Raw genomic sequence first — 18,742 nt, forward strand, 5'->3', positions numbered from 1 at the left:
CTAGCCAGGAATAGGGGCAGGCACACCAGTCTGGCAAAGGAGGGGGAACCCCTGGCCTGGCATGGGTTGGGGGCAGGAAAACTGACCTGGCAAAGGGGAGGGGGGCAGGGCCACCAGTCCAGCAAAGGGGGTGAGAGCCTACATCAGTCTGCCAAAGAGGACAGGACTAAAGCCTGGAGTACATGTCCCTTGGCTGACAGCTTCTGCCATGTGGCTCCAGGCCAGTGCATCACACACCCTCCCATGGTCCCTGCATCCTGGGCTGGGATCCTGCTGACACAAGGGGATGGGCTGCCTGCCTTGGACATCCCAGGCCCAGGCCCTTGCCCTCTGTTGCTGAGATACACTGCTGGTCAGGCATGCAGAGAAACTGCCCCAGGGTGATCACAGCCGGAGACAGACGGGGGTGAGGAGAGTGGGGGGCACACGACATGAGACAGACACACTGCCCTTGGCCTGCCAGGGAGGGTTTGCCATGGGGTCCTTGGAGGATCCGGGGAGACAGTTACAAACGTCAGGGTGGGGGAGGATGGTGGAATGTGCAGGGCCACTATGTACTTCTGTCCATCCACCTTCATACAGACCCCTCCATCTATCCATCCCCCCACACCCCTGCATCTCCCATACCCGTTCTTTCATCTATCTCCCCCATGCTCCCTTTCCATCACCTCATCTAGCCCTATACATACTAATCTGTGTATTTATTCACCCGTCAAACCAGCCGCATACACATCCCCCTCTATCTATCCATCCATCCATCCTCTGGTGGTGGGGACTCCCCCAGGGGAGAAGAAGTTGGAACTGTCCTGGCCCTGACCCCAACTCTCTCCCCTTGGCCAGGCCAGCGAGGGTTGCAGCACGGTAGGCAGTGAGGTGGGCAGCAAGGCAGTGGCTGTGCCTCCGCGCCCTGTATGCACACCGAGGAAGGCCAAGGAGAGACACCTACGAAGGCTGAGCCAGATGGAGAGGGAGCTGCAGGGCTTCCTGAATGAGCTGCGGAGGCGCAGGGAGGCGCTGGAAACTCGGGGGCTGCAGGGGGCTTGGGGGGCCCAGGGAGAGGAGATTTGCCCACCAGAGTGGGACCTGGACAAGCTGCGTGTCACTGTCTATGAGATCTCAGAGGACTCTGACTAAAGGGGTAATAAAGGACTGGAAAGCCTGCTCTGTCTGGTGCTGTTGGATTGTGGGGAGATGTCTGGGGAATGGGATGTAGGACTGTGGGAGAGACAGGTGGCAAGAGGATGGGGGGGAGGGTCAAGTGGTGGGGGATTGGGATGGAGGATCAATGATGCAGGGATGGGGGAAGAGGGTGGAAGGGGACTGGAGTGGGGAATCACTGAGGGGTGGATGTGGAAGGTGGAGGGAAGAGTGTATGAAGGAATCTAAGCTTCGAGATACTTGGAGAAGAAATTATGTAAACAGGGATAGAGAAAAAATGAGATAGTGGGGGGGCATGGAGGGGGCTGAAGTTTATAGATCCAGAGAGAGAGAGAGAGAATTAATAAAAGTAGAAATTAATTAGATAGCTAGATTCATAGATGGGTGTGTGGATGGATATAGGGACAGAAGGATGGATATGGAGGTGGATGGGTGGATGCAGGGGCTTGTATGTGGATGGATGGATGGGTGGAAAGATGCATATGGAGATTGTTGGGTGGTGAATGGGGATGGGTAGATGAATGAGTGGCTATGGGGATGAACGTGTGTGTAGGTCTTTATGGGTCTAGGTGGATGGATGTGTATGTATGGAGATGGGTGGATGGGTATGGAAATGGATGAGTGAGTGTGTAGAGAATGGGGGTATGGTCGGATGGATGGGAGTATATGGAGATAGATGGGTGGGTTTATATGGGATGTGTGGATGGACAGATGGATATGGGAATGGATGGGTGGGTGTGTATGGGGCTGGGTGGATGTGTGATGGGTTGGGTTACAGAAACCCACTTGGGACCGCCACCTGGTGTGCTGAGACTACCTCTGAGCCCGTTTTCCCTGGCAGATTGGGACTTCAATACCATGTCTTGTTGAGCCAGACGCTAGCCTGCTGCAAACACAGACTCAGATCTAAACCACGTCCCCCCAAAATTGCAGACTAACTGAAAACGGCTTAGAAAGTATTCCTGTCTCTAGCACCTAGTTCCCAATGGGATCTAAACTCCAAATAAATCCATTTTACTCTGTTTATAGCTTATACAGGATAAACTCAAAAATTGTTTGCCCTCTATAACACTGATAGAGAGAGATGCACAGCTGTTTTCTCCCCCAGGAATTAATTACTTACTCTGGGTAATTTATAAGCAAAAAGTGATTTTATTAAATATAAAAAGTAGGATTTAAGTGGTTCTAAATAATAACAGACAGAACAAAGTAAATTACCAAGCAACATAAAACAAAAACATGCAAGTCTAAGCCTAATACAGTAAGAAACTGAATACAGATGAAACTTCACTCTCAGAGATGTTCCAATAAGTGTCGTTCACAGACTAGACTCCTTTCTAATCTGGGCACAATCCTTCCCCTGGTACAGTCCTTGTTACAGCTCAGGTGGTAGCTAGGGGATTTCTCATGACTGCAGCCCCCTTTGTTCTGTTCCACCCCCTTATATATCTTTGGCACAAGGTGGGAATCCTTTGTCTCTCTCTGGGTTCCCATCCCTCCTTCTAAATGGAAAAGCACCAGGTTAAAGATGGATTCCAGTTCAGGTGACATGATCACATGTCACTGTAAGACTTCATTACCCACTTGCCAGCACACACATATACAGGAAGACTTACAAGTAAACAGAGCCATTTACAACCAATTGTCCTGGTTAATGGGAGCCATCTAGATTCCAAACCACCATTAATGGCCACACTTTGCATTACTACAATAGGACCTCAGAGTTATATTTTATATTCTTACTTTCAGAAACAAAAATGATACATTCATACAAATAGGATGAACACACTCAGTAGATCATAACCTTTGCAAAGATATGTTACATGGCCAGGGGTGGCTCTAGGTATTTTGCCGCCCCAAGCACAGCAGGCACACTGCCTTCCGCGGCTTGCCTGCGGGAGGTCCCCGGTCCCGCGGATTCAGCGGCAGCCTGCGGGAGGTCTGCCGAAGCCGCAGGACCAGTGAACCCTCCGCAGGCATGCCGCCGAAGGCAACCTGCCTGCCACCCTCGCGGTGACCGACAGAGCGCCCCCCATGGCTTGCCACCTCAGGCATGCGCTTTGCGTGCTGGTGCCTGGAGCTGCCCCTGTACATAGCATATCTAGCATAAAACATATTCCAGGTATGTCTTATTTACATTCATAATCATATTTCTATAAAGTATTACGGGGTGCAACATCACAGGATGGATGGGTGTATATGGTATGGATGGATGGACAGATGGATATGGGAATGGATGGGTGGGTGTATATGAGGATGGGGGATGGACAGATGGATATGGGAATGGATGAGTAGAGGTACATGGGATGGGTGGATAGACAGATGGATATGGGAATAGGTGGGTGGGGGTACATGGAATGGGTGGATTGACAGATGGATATGGGAATGGATGGGTGGGTGTATTTGGGGCTGGGTTGATGGATGGGTTTATATGCAAATGGATGAGTGAATAGATGGATTGACGGGGGTGTGTGTTGATGTGTGGCTCTGGGGACGGGTGGGTGTATATGAGGATGAGTGGGTAGCTGGAGCTATGCCTAGGGTTTGGTGTTCAGCTCTAGGGGAATTAGGAAGATAAGAATAGCCCTACTGGGTCAGACCAAAGGTCCATCTAGCCCAGTATCCTGTCTTCAAACAATGGCCAATGCCAGGTGCTTCAGAGGGAATGAACAGAACAGGAAATCATCAAGTGATCCATCCCCCGTCGCCGATTCCCAGCTGGCAAACAGAGGTTACGGACACCATCCCTGTCCAATAGCCATTGATGGACCCATCCTCCATGAATTTATCTAGTTCTTTTTTGGCCTTCACAACATCCCCTGGCAAAGAGTTCCACAGGTTGTCTGTGGGTTGTTACACTTGAGGCTGGATCTGGATTTCCTCAGCTCTAATCCATGCCCCGTTGTGGTTCCCTCCCACGTCCGGACCCCGCCCCCCTCCCCCATTAGAGCCACCCTCCAGCGCCCCCGCCAGGCGCAGCCTCCCTCACTCCTGCAGCTCCCCCTGGCCTGGACGGAGTCAGTCCCTCGGCTGAGCAGCAGAGGGCAGCGCAGGACTAATTTTACGGGGGCAATTTGTCAGCCATTCTCCCTCCCCCGCCCCCGCCATCCCCGCCCTCTCCCTGCCGCGGCCAGGCTCGCTGCGCGGGGATGCCTGTGCCACACTAGCCCGGACCCCGGCTCGGAAGGTAGGGGACATCGCGCAGCGTGGGTGGGAGGGTCCTCGGGGTGGGGGCAGCTGAAATCGGGGGAGGGGAGATGCCCCGTCTGCTCCGCAGCAGGACGCCCCCCCCCGGGGGCCGGAATGGGGCATGGACGCCGCCCCCCCTCATCCACGCCCGCCCTCGACCCGCGGGAATTCCCTGGGGTTAGGGGTCACTGTAGCACTTCCTGGTCCACATGGCGGAAAGGACCCCAACCTCTACCCCGGGAACGGGAGGGGAGTGGGGGTCTAATCGGTTAGGCTGGGAGCCAGGACTCCTGGGTTCTAGTCCCCACATCCGATCCTCCTCGTCCTCCTCTCCCTCAAACCCATAGCGCCCCCTTGGGCCAATGAACCCACTGATGGCTGCAGCTGCCCATGGGATTTTCCATGCACACGAATCATTGTGGAAGGGCAGCAAGACACCCCCTCTCCTCATCCCTTTGTGCATCTCTGGGGCAGGGAGAGCTCCCCCCCAGCCCCCTTTCTGCATGCACACGCACAGCGTCCCCTAACAATATGCCCTTCTTTGCCCCACAAAGGAGTCTAGTGGGTAGAGCAGGGGGCGCATAGCCTCATGGCTCATAGTGAGCGATCCCAGCCTCTTTCACCCCCTCCTGTGTCCCCCTCCCTGCCTCCCAGCTGTTGCCCTATGGCTACAGGCCACCAGGCTCCCCTCCCCCTGTGCCCACAACCCTGGCCTGGGATTCAGTTTGTTCATCTCATTCCCAACCCCCTTCTGAAAAGCCCCAGGCAGGGGCTCTTTGCCAGGGAGAGTGCTGGGCCCGGAGCCAGGCTGGAAAACCCTGTTGAGAGGCAGGGCGTGAGGTGGTGGTGGTGTTTAACCCACTTTTCCCTGCTTTCCCCCACTCTCCAGCCAGGGGCGGCTCTAGCTTTTTTGCCGCCCCAAGCACGGCAGTCAGGCTGCCTTCGGCGGCTTGCCTGCGGGAGATCCGCCGGTCCTGTGGCTTCAGCGTACCTGCCACCAAATTGCTGCTGAATCCGCAGGACCGATGGACCTCCCGCAGGCACACTGCCGAAGGCGCCTTTGCAGGGACCGGCAGGGCACCCCCCATGGCTTGCCGCCCCAGGCACGCACTTGGAGCGCTGGAGCCTGGAGCTGCCGCTGTCTCCAGCATGGGGACCCAGCTACTCGTCCCCCTTCTTGGACCTAGGACAGTGTTGGTCCCTGTGGTCCATTCCCCAGGGATCTGTGCGGATCTAGTTTTCAATTAACAAAGAGCTAAGGATCGAAGGCCTTCCCCCAGGTAGAATGTCCCAGTAGATCCCAGTGTGCCACAGCAGATCTTCTTATATCACTACCCATATTGGTAGAGCTCCATAGATAACAGCAGATCCCAACACATATGAGCAGGTCTCCGTAGATCCAGCAGATCAAAATGGGTCACATCAGAAGATCAAATCATAATAGTTCCAATAAGGGCGTAAGATAACACTAGATCATCCAGTCTGCCCTATTGTGTATCAAAGGCCATTAAACTTCTCCCAGGTACCTCTCTGTCAAGCTCAATGACTTAGTTAGACGGAAGCATTTCAGTCCTCACAAGACCAAACTGTTGAGCCCCAGGCAGAGAAAAGGACAGAGCCAGGTGTCATCGGTGTCTAAGGCCCCTGTGGTGGCAGGGAATTGGTGAGATGAGATATAGCTGGATAATCCCAGCAGACACCTCAAAGACACCCCTGCCAGTCTGACCTCTGGGGAAATTCCCTCCCAACCCCAAATCTGGCCATCAGTTACACCCTGAGCATGGGAGCAAGACCTGCCAGCCAAGCAGCTAAGACAGAGGAATCTCTGGACCATCTCAGACCAACTGTCCTCCCCATACAGTGTCCCCTCTTCATTTGTGGCTGATCTCTGATGCTTCAGAGGAAGGTGACCCCCTCTGCCACTGCCCTGAATCCCTCTGTTTGGTTGTGAATTGTGGGGGGAAAATTCCTTCCTGACCCCAGCAGGTAACCGGCTGAAGCCCTGAAGATAAGATTGCAGCACATCTCATCGGATCTCACTAGATCATAGAATACCACAATGAGATTACAGCAGATAAAAACAGATCCCGCAGATCTCAGTAAACCCCAGAGCAGAGCACAACCCATCTCAGCTGATCTGTGGGGACATTTCAGCAGGTCACAGTATATGACAGTAATTCTCAATAGATACCAGAAAATCACAATACATAACAACACATCTCAACAGGCAGGGGCGGCTCTACCTTTTTGGCCGCCCCAAGCAGTCATGCTCGGGAGGCGCCCCGGAGCCGCGGGAGCAGTGGACCTCCCGCGGGCCTGACTGCAGAGGATCCGCTGGTTGCGCGGCTCGGCTGGACCTCCCGCAGCTGCGGACGGTTCGCAGGTCCGGCGGCTCCGCTTGAGCTGCCGCAGGCATGCCTGCGGGAGGTCCAGCCGAGCCGCGGGACCAGCAAACCGTCCGCAGTCATGCCTGCGGCAGGTCCGGTCCTCCCGCGGCTCTGGTGGACCTCCCGCAGGCATGACTGCGGCAGGTCCGCCGGCCCAATCTGCCGACCCCCCCGGGAAAGGGCCGCCCCACGCGCATGCTTGCCGCGCTGGGGTCTGGAGCCGGCCCTGTCAACAGGTGTCAGTGAACTCACAGCACATTAAGTAGATCACAATCTCATTGGCTCTCAGCAGTTCACAAAGTCTGCAGCAGATCTGAATGGATCACAGGAAATCTCAGTGGCTCTCAGCCAATCAAAATTGTTTCCCACAGGTCCTAACAGAACAAAAGAGTAGATGACAATCAATCCCTATATAGCTGACCAGACCACAGCAGATCACAGTACAGCCTGAGAGACCAGGCTAGATCCTGGAGTAAATCACACACTGGCTGAACGTTGACTGACATAGATCACAACTGATCGTGACAAATCATATTAGATGTACTAGATTACGGATCACAGTTGTAGTGGATCACAAGCAATCACACTAGATCATAGGGAATCAAAAGCGACCAGCTGCAGTTAGGAGTCAGGATTCCTGGGTTCTTTCCCCAGCTCTCGGGGGAGAGTGGAGTCTAGTGGGTTAAAGTGGAGGGGAGGCTAGGAGCAGGACTCCTGAGTTCTGGATCATGGAGACAGACCCCCTCACTCTGCTCTGTGCCTCAGTTTCTCTCCTAGCCAAATGGGGAAACATAGCTTGGTCTGTAACGCTGCATCTCCTGGAGAAGGGGGATCCTGGCATCCCCAAGATTAGGGTGACCAGATAGCAAATGTGAAAAATCAGGATGGGGGTAATAGGGCCCTGTGGAGGGGAAGAGGGGGCAGTAATAGACAAAAGCCCCTAATATTGGAACGGTTCTGATAATATCAGGATGTCTGTTCACCCTACCCAAGATGGGCTGGGCCTCTGGGGGTGCAGAGCTGGTTAGGAAAATTCCCTCACAGCTCTTTTCTGTTCTCTCTCTTCCCCTTTCAGGCTCGTTGTGAAATCACTTTTCTCTGGGCCCTGGGGTTCATGCCAGGCAGAGATCACAGGTCTGGAGCTGGGCTGGCTGGGGGAGTGTAGGGGGAAGGTGCTCCTAAGGGCTGCCACCAAACATCCCCCCCCCCCCCACCAGCATATCAGATTAACCCTTCCCTCTCTGTGCTATTTTCCCCGCAGGGCAGACCCCACCCTTTTCCAGCAATGCAGCGCCCCAACCCGCTCTCTGTCAGGCTCCCCAGGGCAAGGAGATGCCACACGCAGTCAGTCTGAGCTGAACCCCAAATTGGAGTGCCCTGGGGAGACAGTCTAGGAACGGGATCAGCCATGGAGGGGCTTAATGGCCTCAAGGCCTGTCCAAAAGGCATCTCCCATGCTCTGGCTCAGGGAGGGCAGAGCTGCCCTGCTCCCTGTGTGGCAAAGGAGGGTGCCCCGGGGGATCCCGAGTGGAGAGGGGAGCTGGTCCAGGGCCCAGGGCTCCCCATGGATGTGGGGGGAGAGGGGCTGGCCCTGGATGGGGCAAAAGCATCTCCTGAGGATGGCTCTCCAAAAGGAGTCCAGGCCCCATCTCCTCATGGGACCAAGGGGAATGAAGGTCCCCCAGAAGCCCCCAAGCTCCAGCATCTTGCCATGAGTGGGCTTAGTGGTGGCCACGGCCGCTCTGTCTCCAGCTCCTCCACCTGCTCCTCCTTCGAGTCCTCGCAGGAGTCCGATGAGGTCTTCAGTGAGGAAGAGGAGAAGGGGAAGCCTGGGCGGAGGAAGATGCTGAGGAAGGTGAGACACAGGGCGCGGGGAGTGGAGCTAAATGCTGCCTTTGGTGTGTGATGGTCTGACCAGGGAACTGGGCTGGTATAGTATGGGGCTACAGATTGGGATTGAGGAGCACTGGCAGAGCTGGTGGGGGAGCCCAGGGCTGGGATAGCAGGGGGCTGCAGGTCAGGATTGAGGGGTACCAGCTTTTGTAGCACCCTTAGGTGACTCTCAGACTCCCTCCTCCCCAGCACCTCAGGCCTGGCTGGAGCTGGAGAGGCGGGTGGGAAGAGCGGCCCCTTTCCGTTCCCCCGCATCTCTGGTGCCTCCCACGCTTTCCTGCCCACGGCCATGAGGTTGGCCCTGCTGCAGGCGTGGGCGGGAGGAGGTCCCTGGGTGCATTAGCTTCACCCTGCTGGTGCAGTGACACTCCCCTACACACACGTACACACACAGCCATTCCCCTGGGGATAGGCCTGTGCAGGTTACTGCAGAGATGTTGTGTGGTGCTGTGTTGTGTATGCTGCAAGGAGGAGTTATTACACAGAGGCTGTGTTGGGAAGGGCTTGTGTGGTGTTGTGATTGCACTGCACAGAGAGGTGGGGTTGTGTTGTGCATGCTGTACAGAGGGGCTGTGTTGCATGGGGGTTGTGCTGTGCATGCAGGTTGTGTTGTGTTGTGTTGCAGGAGAGGGGCGTGGGGCAGGCCTTCATTGTGTTATGTGGGGGTTGCCTGTCTCTCCCTGCTCAGTCTCTCAGTATCTGCAGGAGGATTCCCCTCTGGGCTCTGACATCACTTCCCCTCCCTGTATGTGGTTTCCTCAGCCCTGACTGAGAAAATGGCCCCCCCTCTCCCATCAGACAATAGAGCAGGAAACTGTTGTGGGGGAGGGCTGGCTGGCTCAGCAGCTGGAAATAGGGCATCCCCCTGGTAGCTGGATCAGTGCCTGGGTCCTGCCTCCTGGTGCCATGGAGGCGGAGGCCAAGCAGTAATTAATGGGGGGTGGGGGGAGTGCTGGCTGCCCTTAAAGGCCTCCGGGGTCCCCTGTAGCCAGCACCGGGGCCAAGGGCTTTGTTCCCTGCCCCTCCTCCTGGACTCATGCCAGTCCCTGTCTTTGAGCATCGCTGGTGCCAGCTGCCTGCTGGGGGGAGGGGCAGGGAACCTCCCTCCCCAGCCCTCTACTCCCTTCCCAGGCTGAGCAGGCACCTGGAAAGTCAATACTCCCCTTGCATCTGCTACCACAAACCCCCATTGCCCTGGCCTGGGGGGGTGGGGAATGGGGAAGAGCAGGGGTCTCTAGGCTCCATCCTCCCGCCCTCCCCCCCCCGGCGCAGGGGTAGGGGAGGGATATGAGGGCGCATCCTGGCTCCAACCTTTCTCTTGGCGTGTCAGGGAAGGAAGTGGGGGGTGGGTGTAGAGGGGGATCCATGTCCCCTTCCTATACCCCTCCCCCACCAGCACCCAGCTCAGCCCCACCCACTCTGGACACTCAGATTTGGATAGATGAATTCCCCAGGGACCTGCTGGGTGAGGACAGGATTGGAAAGTCCCCCATCTCCCTCCTCCCCCCCCCCGCTGGGTTTCCCTGTGCTCCCCATGTCTCATGCCTCCCACCTCCCCTGCCCCCAGGAACCTTCCCTGCTCCCCGCCTGTCCTGTGCTCCCCAGGACACCTGCCTCCTCTGCTTCCAGAATCTACCCCCGCCCCACTCCTTCCCAGCTTCCCCCACCCCCTGAAGGGTTAATATGACTCCTGACAGAACCAGGGGCTGGCTGGAGCCGACTGTTGTGGAAAAAGTGAGTTCTTTTGGGTGGGTGCCAGGCCTTGGGTTTCCTCTGCAGCCTGCAAACCGGTTGGGAGCGGGTGCTGCTTGGAGCAGGGCCAGCGCCGTGCCTGGAGGGCACAGGGCACCCACAAGATTGCATAAGTGTGCCTAGTGCAAGCTCTCCCTGCAGGGCACTGCAGCCAAGCTTCAAGGCTGGGATCAGTGCATGGCACTTGCAAAGTGTGTGTGAGAGAGAGCAGCAATGCATTGCGTTGCGCGCGCGCGTGTGTGTGTGTGTGTGTGTGTGAGAGAGAGAGAGAGAGAGAGAATGCATTGCCCCTGGTTGTGTCTCTGCAAAGCATGTATTCATATGCAGTATTGCTCCATACCTAGCTCAGGGGCTTTCTAGGGGTTCGTTTGCATCCAGCATGCAGGTTTGCATCACTGCAGGGGGCCTTGGCTCCAGGGCTCTGTAGTGTGTGCACAGCATGCCAGTGTGAGCAACAGGGCATGATGCCCAGCTCAGCCCTCCTGCAGTTTGTGTGTGTGTGTAGCAGTGCATCACACCAGGCTGTGCAATGCGTGAACACACCAGACCCACTCTGCCTGCAGCATGTGTAGTTGGGTGCATGCGTGAGAGGCAGCTGGGAGCTCCCTTCCTGTGGGCCTAGGCCTGCCAAGGTTGCTGAGCTGAGATTGGAGTCGCTCAAGCATGTTTGTGAACACACACACATCCAGGAAACAGCCCCTCCACCTCCTTGGCAGAGCTGCACCTTCCCCTTTGAAATCCAACCAGCCCTTCACCCTAGCCCCCCAGCACTACGGGAAACTGCCCAGCCCTGTGTGGGAGATGGGAGCACACCTGCTCCCCGAAGCGTGCACCATCCCTCATGCAAGCACCAGCCCCTCCCTGACCCCCATGCGCATTTTAGTAAGGCGGCTGCAGCCGGCTCCGGTGGCAGGAAGGACGGTTGAGCCCCAGCACCGGAGTGACTCAGCGCCAGGCAGCTCACACAACAATGAGGCTGAGGCAGGGACTGCCTCGCCTGGGGACACCGCAAGCTGGAGATGCAGACGCCTTTCGGATGGCGCACAAGGGCTGTTTATATAGAGCTCCCTCGCCCACTGCCGAGATGCAGCCACCTCTGAGGTGGGGTGCAGGGACTTAGGGCTGATCTACACTGGCAATTTACAGCGCTGCAACTTTCTTGCACAGGGGTGTGAAAAAACACCCCCCTGAGCGCAGCGAGTTTCATCACTGCAAAGCGCCAGTGTAGACAGTGCACCAGTGGTGGGAGCTATGCCCCTTGTGGAGGTGGTTTTTTAAGAGCACTGGGAGAGCTGTCTCCCAGCGCTGTGCCACGACCACACAAGCCACATTAAAGCACTGCTGCTGTAGATTAGCTCTTACAGTGATCCTTCCCCTGGTGCTGAGCTGTAACCATCTCTGTGATGGGGCACAGGGGCTGTTTAAATAGGGATCTTTCACCCAGTGCTGAGATGTAGCTACCTCTGGGGTGTGGCTCAGGGGCTGCTTATGTGTTAGGAGGCTAGGATGAGAGTCTCGCTTTCAGAGGGGAGGGAAATATACTGGGGGGACAATCCCTTGCCATGCTGACAATTGCCTTCTTTCCCTTTAGACCAAGTCATGGAAGACATTTTTCACCATGGTGCACTGGTCCCTGCGGCGTCACAGCTCCTGGGTGCAGCTGGCAGGGCATGAAGGTGAGAAGGGGTTTCGGGGGGCACTCCAGGCCAGGTCCCTACTGCAGAATGAGAATTGCTGGGTTCTCAGCCCATTTTATGGTGGCTTGGATGTCCAGGTGGCCTGGGGAATTCCCTGCCACTGTCTCTCAGTGTGGCAGCATCATTGGCCAGGGGAATTCCCTGCCACGAGGTATTGCCCCACACCCATTTGTTCCCAACTAGCCCCAGGATGCCAGGGTTCCTGCCTGGCCCTCATTACTCCCACCCCTTTCCTTAGGTAACTTCAAGCCTAGTGAGGGGGGCCAGATCCTGAAGAAGTTCAGCACCGTGGAGAACACCTGCCTGGAGGCGCTGATGGGTGACGCACTGCGGCCCTACGTGCCTGCCTACCACGGTGTGGTGGTGAAGGACGGCGAGCACTACATCCAGATGGACGATCTGCTGCGTGGCCTTGACGCACCCAGCATCATGGACTGCAAGATGGGGGTGAGGTCAGTGCAGCGAATGGGGGACATATGCCTGTGGAACCCCCTGCCACTGGAGAGTGGAACCGATGCCCCCTAGAGGAGAACGGGCCTCTGTGCCATTCCCCACCTGAGCCAGCTGGAACTCCACTCTGTAGCCACATCGGAGGCGGTTCCCCCTAGAGGCAAAAGGCCCCATGTCCCTTTCCTGCCCCCCTGCCGTGGGACCAAATTGAAGCTGGCACCCCCTAGAAGCAAAAGGCCTCCACGTCCCATTCCCACCCCCTCTGCCTTTGCCCATAGGACGTACCTGGAGGAAGAGCTGACCAAGGCCCTGCTGAAGCCGACCCCACGCAAGGATATGTACCAGAAGATGGTGAAGGTGGATCCAAGCGCTGCTACGGCCGAGGAGCACAGCCAGAGGGCGGTCACCAAGCCCCGCTACATGCAATGGCGCGAGCACATCAGCTCCACCGCCTCCTTGGGCTTCCGCATTGAGGGCGTGACAGTGAGTGAAAGGGAAATAGGGGCTCCCAGCTCTACAGGCTTGCATCCGACGAAGTGGGTATTCACCCACGAAAGCTCATGCTCCAAAACGTCTGTTAGTCTATAAGGTGCCACAGGATTCTTTGCTGCTTTTACAGCTCTACGGGGCTCTGCTCCAGGCTGCAGCTCCCTGTATAAACAGCCCCACCCCAGAGGAAGCTGCATCTCAGCACTGGGCAAGAGATCCATGCATCAATAGCCCCTGTGCCCCACCTCAGAGGTGGCTGCATCTCAGCACCAGGTGAAGGGGCCCTGCATAAACAGCCCCTGTGCCCCACCCTAGAGGTGGCTGCATCTCCACACCAGGTGAGGGGGCCCTGTATCAACTCCCAAGGCAGTTGCATATTCTCACTGGATGGCTGCTGTACGGGGAAGTCTCCCCGGGGCTGCCTGTCTGCCTGAACCCTGCTGTGTGTCTCACAGATAGAGGGGGGAGCTGTGCAGAAGGATTTCAAACAGACCCGGACCCAGGAGCAGATCATCGACACCTTCCTGATTTTCACCAAGAGACAGGGGAGCATCTTGGTAAGGGAGGGGCACCAGGTCCCATGGGGTCACTGCCTGGGCCCCTGCCACCCACTTCATGGCACTGCGGGAGCGGGGAGGACAGGGAGGGGCAGTGGGTGATACAAGGCTGGCTGGTGGTATTTGGAGAGCAATCGGGGAATTTCAGCTGAGTTGTGGGGCTAGCTCACAGAGGGCTGGGGCTAAAGCACGGGGCCATGGGGCAGTGTGGTCATGCTATACTGGACTTGCCCTCAGGTGGGGAGAGGCAGCTTGGTTGTCTGCCCTGCTCCATGCCCCTCTGCCCCACAGAGCAGAGACACCCCCCTCTCTTGGGTACCCTCTGACCGCTTCCCCCCACCTTTACCTTACAGAGAGCCTACCAGAGCCGCCTGGAGAGCATGCGGAGCGCACTGCTCGAATCAGCCTTCTTCCGCACCCATGAGGTGAGTCTAGGGGAACCCAGGCATCCAGGACTTCCCCCTCTCCCAGCACAGTCTGAGAGGGCCCACAGCACCAGGTGCAGGGCAAAGGAACAGGTTCGGCAAAGAGAGGGAGGAGGGAAAAGCAGCCCCCCCGTACAGCAGAGGGGTGTGAGGCCAAACTCACCCCCCTAATAAGGTGACAACCCCCCCAAGCTATGAGCCTGCACCTCCAAGAGGGGAAAGGGATCCCTCACGTCAGCCAGCACCCTGGCCCTGGGGCTGGATTGAAGCTGATGCTCCCTAGAGGGGAAATGCCCTGTTTCCCATTCCCCACCTCCCTGGGGCTGTAACAAAGCTGGTGCCCCCTAGCTATAAATGCCCCTGATCTCTCCCCACAGGTCATTGGGAGCTCACTGCTCTTCATCCATGACCGCCAGGGCCGGGCCAATGTGTGGATGATCGACTTCGGCAAGACACTGCCGGCACCGCCCCAGCTGGCCCTGCGCCACGATGTGCCATGGACCCGCGGCAGCCACGAGGACGGCTACCTGATCGGCCTGCACCACCTCACCCAAACCCTGCAGGCTGCGCAGCGTAGGCTGGGGCCAGAGGAGATGCCAGCCCCCAGTGCTCCCTGAGGACCGGGCAGCCACCTCCTCCGTGGAAGCCCCAGAGCTGCTCTCGCCCTGAGCCTTACGTTGTGGGACCCTGTGAGACCTCCTCTGGACGTGACTCACCTGCCTCCTCTCTAGGGCCGTTGTGGGGGAGCTGTGTGGGGCTCCCCAGGACCCCAGTGCATCTTTGCTGGCATTGATGGAGCCTCCCCCGGTGGGGCAGGGCTCAGTGGGTCTTTCCTCCATAGGACACCCCAGGAGACACCACCACACTCAGGGTGCAGTATATCCATCAGCCCAGCCTCTGAAATCTGGGACCCGGCTCTCAGGCAGAAGGGTTCCACAGCCCGGATTCATGCTACTAACTCCTAACAGTCAGCATCAGGAGGGGACAGGCAGTGGGGTCAGGGCCCAGATTGGCCCTGCTTCTACCAATAGCCACAGCCTGGGGTGACCTTTAGTAGCAATTGCCAACAAGCACCAGGCAGCGTTGGCCCCGGATCTGGTTACCCAAATTGGGGGAGGGAGTCTAAAACCCCCTTGGGCACCTGAAATGGGAAGGAGATTCTCTGCTGTGAAATCAAGATGACAGCGCCTCGCTGCCCCAGGCAGCCCTGAGGCTACGCCGCCCTGAGCAGCCTTTACTAGCCCCCTCTGCTGAAGCTTGAACTGGATACAAAACAACATGTTATGCAGTGTGCAGATAAACAGCTCCCATGCCCCACCCCAGAGGTGGCTCTCTCAGCACCAGGCAAGGGGTCCCCCTTGTACAAACAGTCTGCGTGCCCCACCACAGGTGGCTGCTCCTCATGCTGGGAGGGGGAGAGGGGAGGTGGACAAACAAAAAGGGGTGGGGTGGAGGTGGAATTTGGCCAAGAAAAACTGGAACAATTAAAGCCCCAGCCAGTTAGCTTGGAGGAGCTGGTGCTGCTCCAGTTTCACGGGATCAGAAATTAGGGCAGGGTTTAAATTTAAGCCCCAGCAAGTTCTGTGATTCTAGAACGGGGGTGGGAGGGAGGGACGCTAGTTTTCCCCATGTTGCTTCTTCAGGCACAACAGGAGGGGTCACCCCCCCATGGAGGGGAATTAATGAGGTGTCAGTCCAGCCAAGCAGGTGCCGGTCACCTTACCCCAGGGGCTAGAGTTGGCCCCCCCACAGAAAGTGCCGGGAGCCCTTGGGAGCAGGACTGGCACATCCCCACACCTGAGGTGCTGTGATGCAGGATCATAATGACCAGGAAAAGATGGTGGCACAGGGGGGAGGTGGCCCCATCTGTGGAGGTTACAACCCTCAAGCCCAGCTCGCTGCATCATCCCCTTAATAAAACCTTAGTGTATCTTAACCCAGCAGCAGCCTTTCAGCCCCTGCTTTCCCCTCCCTGTGTAGAGGCACCTGAGGGCCCTGGCTGAGGGGGAATGGTGGGGGGACATTTCATGAACAGGTGGTAAATCTGAGCCCAGCTGTTCTGGGGAAGGGGTGTGTGTGCACATTTGTGCAAGGAGAAGGGGTAGGGTCCAGGGGTTAGCACACAAGGGGGTTGGGAGTCAGGACTCCTGGGTTCTAATGTTGGCAACAGCTGTGGGCACAGAGTGGGGGGGGGGGAATACACAATCACTTTCCCTACCCTCTCGTTTGCACAGGGATGCTTGTGTGCACACGCGCACACACACCACAAATTGCACTTCAACAGACTCAACTCCACTTGTCAGCCACCCAGCTCCCTACCGCAGCCACATATCTCAATCTTATCTCAGCCCCACGTGCTGTCCCTCAGCCACCGAGCTCCACTCCCCTTGCAAGTGTCTATCACCCCTCACCCCCCAGGACAAACAGCTCCATGTCTCTCTCACACCCACAGACATTGAAGGGGTGCACCTGTCTACATGCACTAGCCCACCACATGCAGGATGGGTGCTGGGGGCCCCCTAGCACAGTACAGCAGGAGAGTCAGTGTGGCAGGATGGGGGTTGGGCCCCTTTGTGTGTGAGGATTCCCCTGAAGTGCTGCTGTGTGTGTGCGCATGTGGGGTTCCCCACAGGCATGTTGTGGTCAGGGCTGGCTAACATTCCAGAGGGTTCCCCACCCCGTCACCATGGGTACCAAGGCACAAACAAACCCAGGCCCAGGGCCGTGCCAGCAGTTGCCCCAGGGCAGCTGGGAAGGGGACAGGGATGGGAAGGGGGAAAGCAGCCAAGGGCTCCCTCCCTGCAGGAGCTGGGGAGCCAGGACTCCTGCACCTCTATGCCTGATGGGGGCAGGGGTCTAGTGGTTAGAGCAGCAGAGCCAGGATTCCTGGCTTCTAGCCCCACTTCTGCTTCCTTAACCAAGTGCTGTTCTCTCCCCCCTCTGCCCTGGGGCTGGCAGGGGGGCCCTGCTCTTGGGGCTGGTGCCTGCCCCTGTTGATGACAACGCCCCAGAGCTGGCCCCCCGCCCCTCCTCCACCGTTAGAGCTGCATGGGGGAGGGTGGCAATCACAGGCTGTGTTGCCATGGAGACTGTTGATGCCAAGGTTACAGGTTGGGGAGAGAAAAAAAACCCAGGGAAACCAGCTCATTCCAGAGCTGTGCACACAGGCACCTGCAGCCATCAACCTGCCCCTGCATGGCTGGGACAGGCCAGGGAGACACAGCTCCCCCCGGGCATGCTCCACCTGCCGTGCCCCCCCACCATATCTACCCAAACCATCTAAGCTTCCACTGCTAAAAACTTGCTCCCTTCAGGCTCAAGCCTGCTTTTCCCAGCCCAGGGGCCCTTTTCCTCAGGCTGCCTCCTGGCTTAAAGGTCCCTGCCTGGAAAGGGAAGTTGCTTCCACTGAGACAAAGACCACAGAGAAAGGAGCACAAGGATTTCTGGGACTAGAAAGGACCCTAACTGGGCATCTTGTCTGGGCTCCTGGCTAATGCCAACCAGAGACCCTATCCACCCTCCCCCTACTCCCTGGAGTATCTGGGCCCCTTGCCATCTTTCCAGGATTTATCCTCAGCCCTCCAGCAGTGCTGGTGAGCACTATAGGCAGAGAGGGGCAGGCACTTCCCAAGCTCCTATGCCAGAGTAGGGGGTTCACCCCAGGGTGCTCACCTCCCAGCCCCAAGTATGTTATCAACCATGATGCAGTTACCCCTTCACAGTCTCTTTCCTAAACCAACCATGACACAGGGCTGACCCCTCCCACCCTTGATTTATTGAACAGGACACTCAGTACATCCAGGGCCGGCTTTAGGACGGGCAGGGCCCAATTCGAAAGAGCTACTGCTGAAATGTGTCCGAAGACAGCGGCAGCGATTGAGCTGCTGCCGCAGATAGCGGCAGCAATTCGGTGGCAGCTCAATTGGTTGTTGCGGTTTCAGGCAGCACTTCGGCGGAGGGTCCTTCCTCGGCAGCAGTTGTCTTCTGGGGCTTTACCTTGTGGGGCCCTCTTAGGCGCAGAGCCCGATTCATGGGAACTGGCCTAAAGCTGGCCCTGTACATACACACCCATGGAATGGGAATGTGTGTGTTACACTCTGAAACCCGGAGACCAGGAGAGGGGAATCACCCTTAACCAAGGGCAGGTTAGAGGCTATGACACAGCTGCAGTTTCTTACCCCCACTGTAGGGAGCAGGAGTGGGGCCTGGGAGCTGAAGCACCCACAAAGGGCAGACCCGGATTTCTAAAGTGGGGGTGTTGGTTTCTCCATGCCCATGTGCTGAACTGGGGCCTTGGCTTGAGCTAGGAAAGATGCTAGAGGGTGCATGGCCCCCTTACCTACTCCCACCATGTCCAAACCCCCGCCCCCCCCCCAGCACCAACCCAGAGCAGCAGCCACCTCCACTGTGCCAGCCTGCCACCTGCTGGGGGGGGGGGGGGGGCGTAATCCAGCCCCAAAGCCACCATCCAGCCAAGGCCCACAGCACAGAACACTGCTGCTCCCCCTGGCGGCTGAAGCTCAGTATTACACAGACAAGGGGAAGAAGGTTCTAGTGCTGGATCCGAAGAAGTGGGTATTCACCCACGAAAGCTCATGCTGCAACACGTCTGTTAGTCTATAAGGTGCCACAGGATTCTTTGCTGCTAGTGCTGGACTGTTCAGGCGGGTGAAAGGGAAGGTGCAGGGCCCCCCCGTTCTCCCTCAGTCACCTTCATGCACTGACAGAACTATGGGGCACCCCCC

General features: G+C 57.3%; 1 protein-coding gene across 2 annotated transcripts; it reads left to right on the plus strand.

Annotated features, from left to right (window-relative positions):
* Positions 1-4,232: 4,232 nt before the first annotated feature.
* Positions 4,233-18,185, plus strand: LOC120409470 (inositol-trisphosphate 3-kinase B-like). Of its 2 annotated transcripts, none has more exons than XM_039547607.1 (8): positions 4,233-4,345; positions 7,810-8,589; positions 11,971-12,055; positions 12,315-12,528; positions 12,805-13,009; positions 13,471-13,572; positions 13,926-13,997; positions 14,375-18,185. In XM_039547607.1, the coding sequence occupies exons 2-8, from the start codon at positions 8,143-8,145 to the stop codon at positions 14,612-14,614; spliced, it is 1,365 nt and encodes a 454-aa protein (XP_039403541.1). In that variant the 5' UTR covers positions 4,233-4,345; positions 7,810-8,142; the 3' UTR covers positions 14,615-18,185. The 2 variants fall into 2 exon arrangements, with proteins under 2 accessions (XP_039403541.1, XP_039403543.1); XM_039547609.1 differs by having other exon boundaries at positions 4,237-4,345; positions 8,487-8,589.
* The last annotated feature ends 557 nt before the right edge of the window (positions 18,186-18,742 follow it).

Source organism: Mauremys reevesii, linkage group 7 (assembly GCF_016161935.1).
Source record: "Mauremys reevesii isolate NIE-2019 linkage group 7, ASM1616193v1, whole genome shotgun sequence".
NCBI classification, from domain to species: Eukaryota; Metazoa; Chordata; order Testudines; family Geoemydidae; genus Mauremys; species Mauremys reevesii.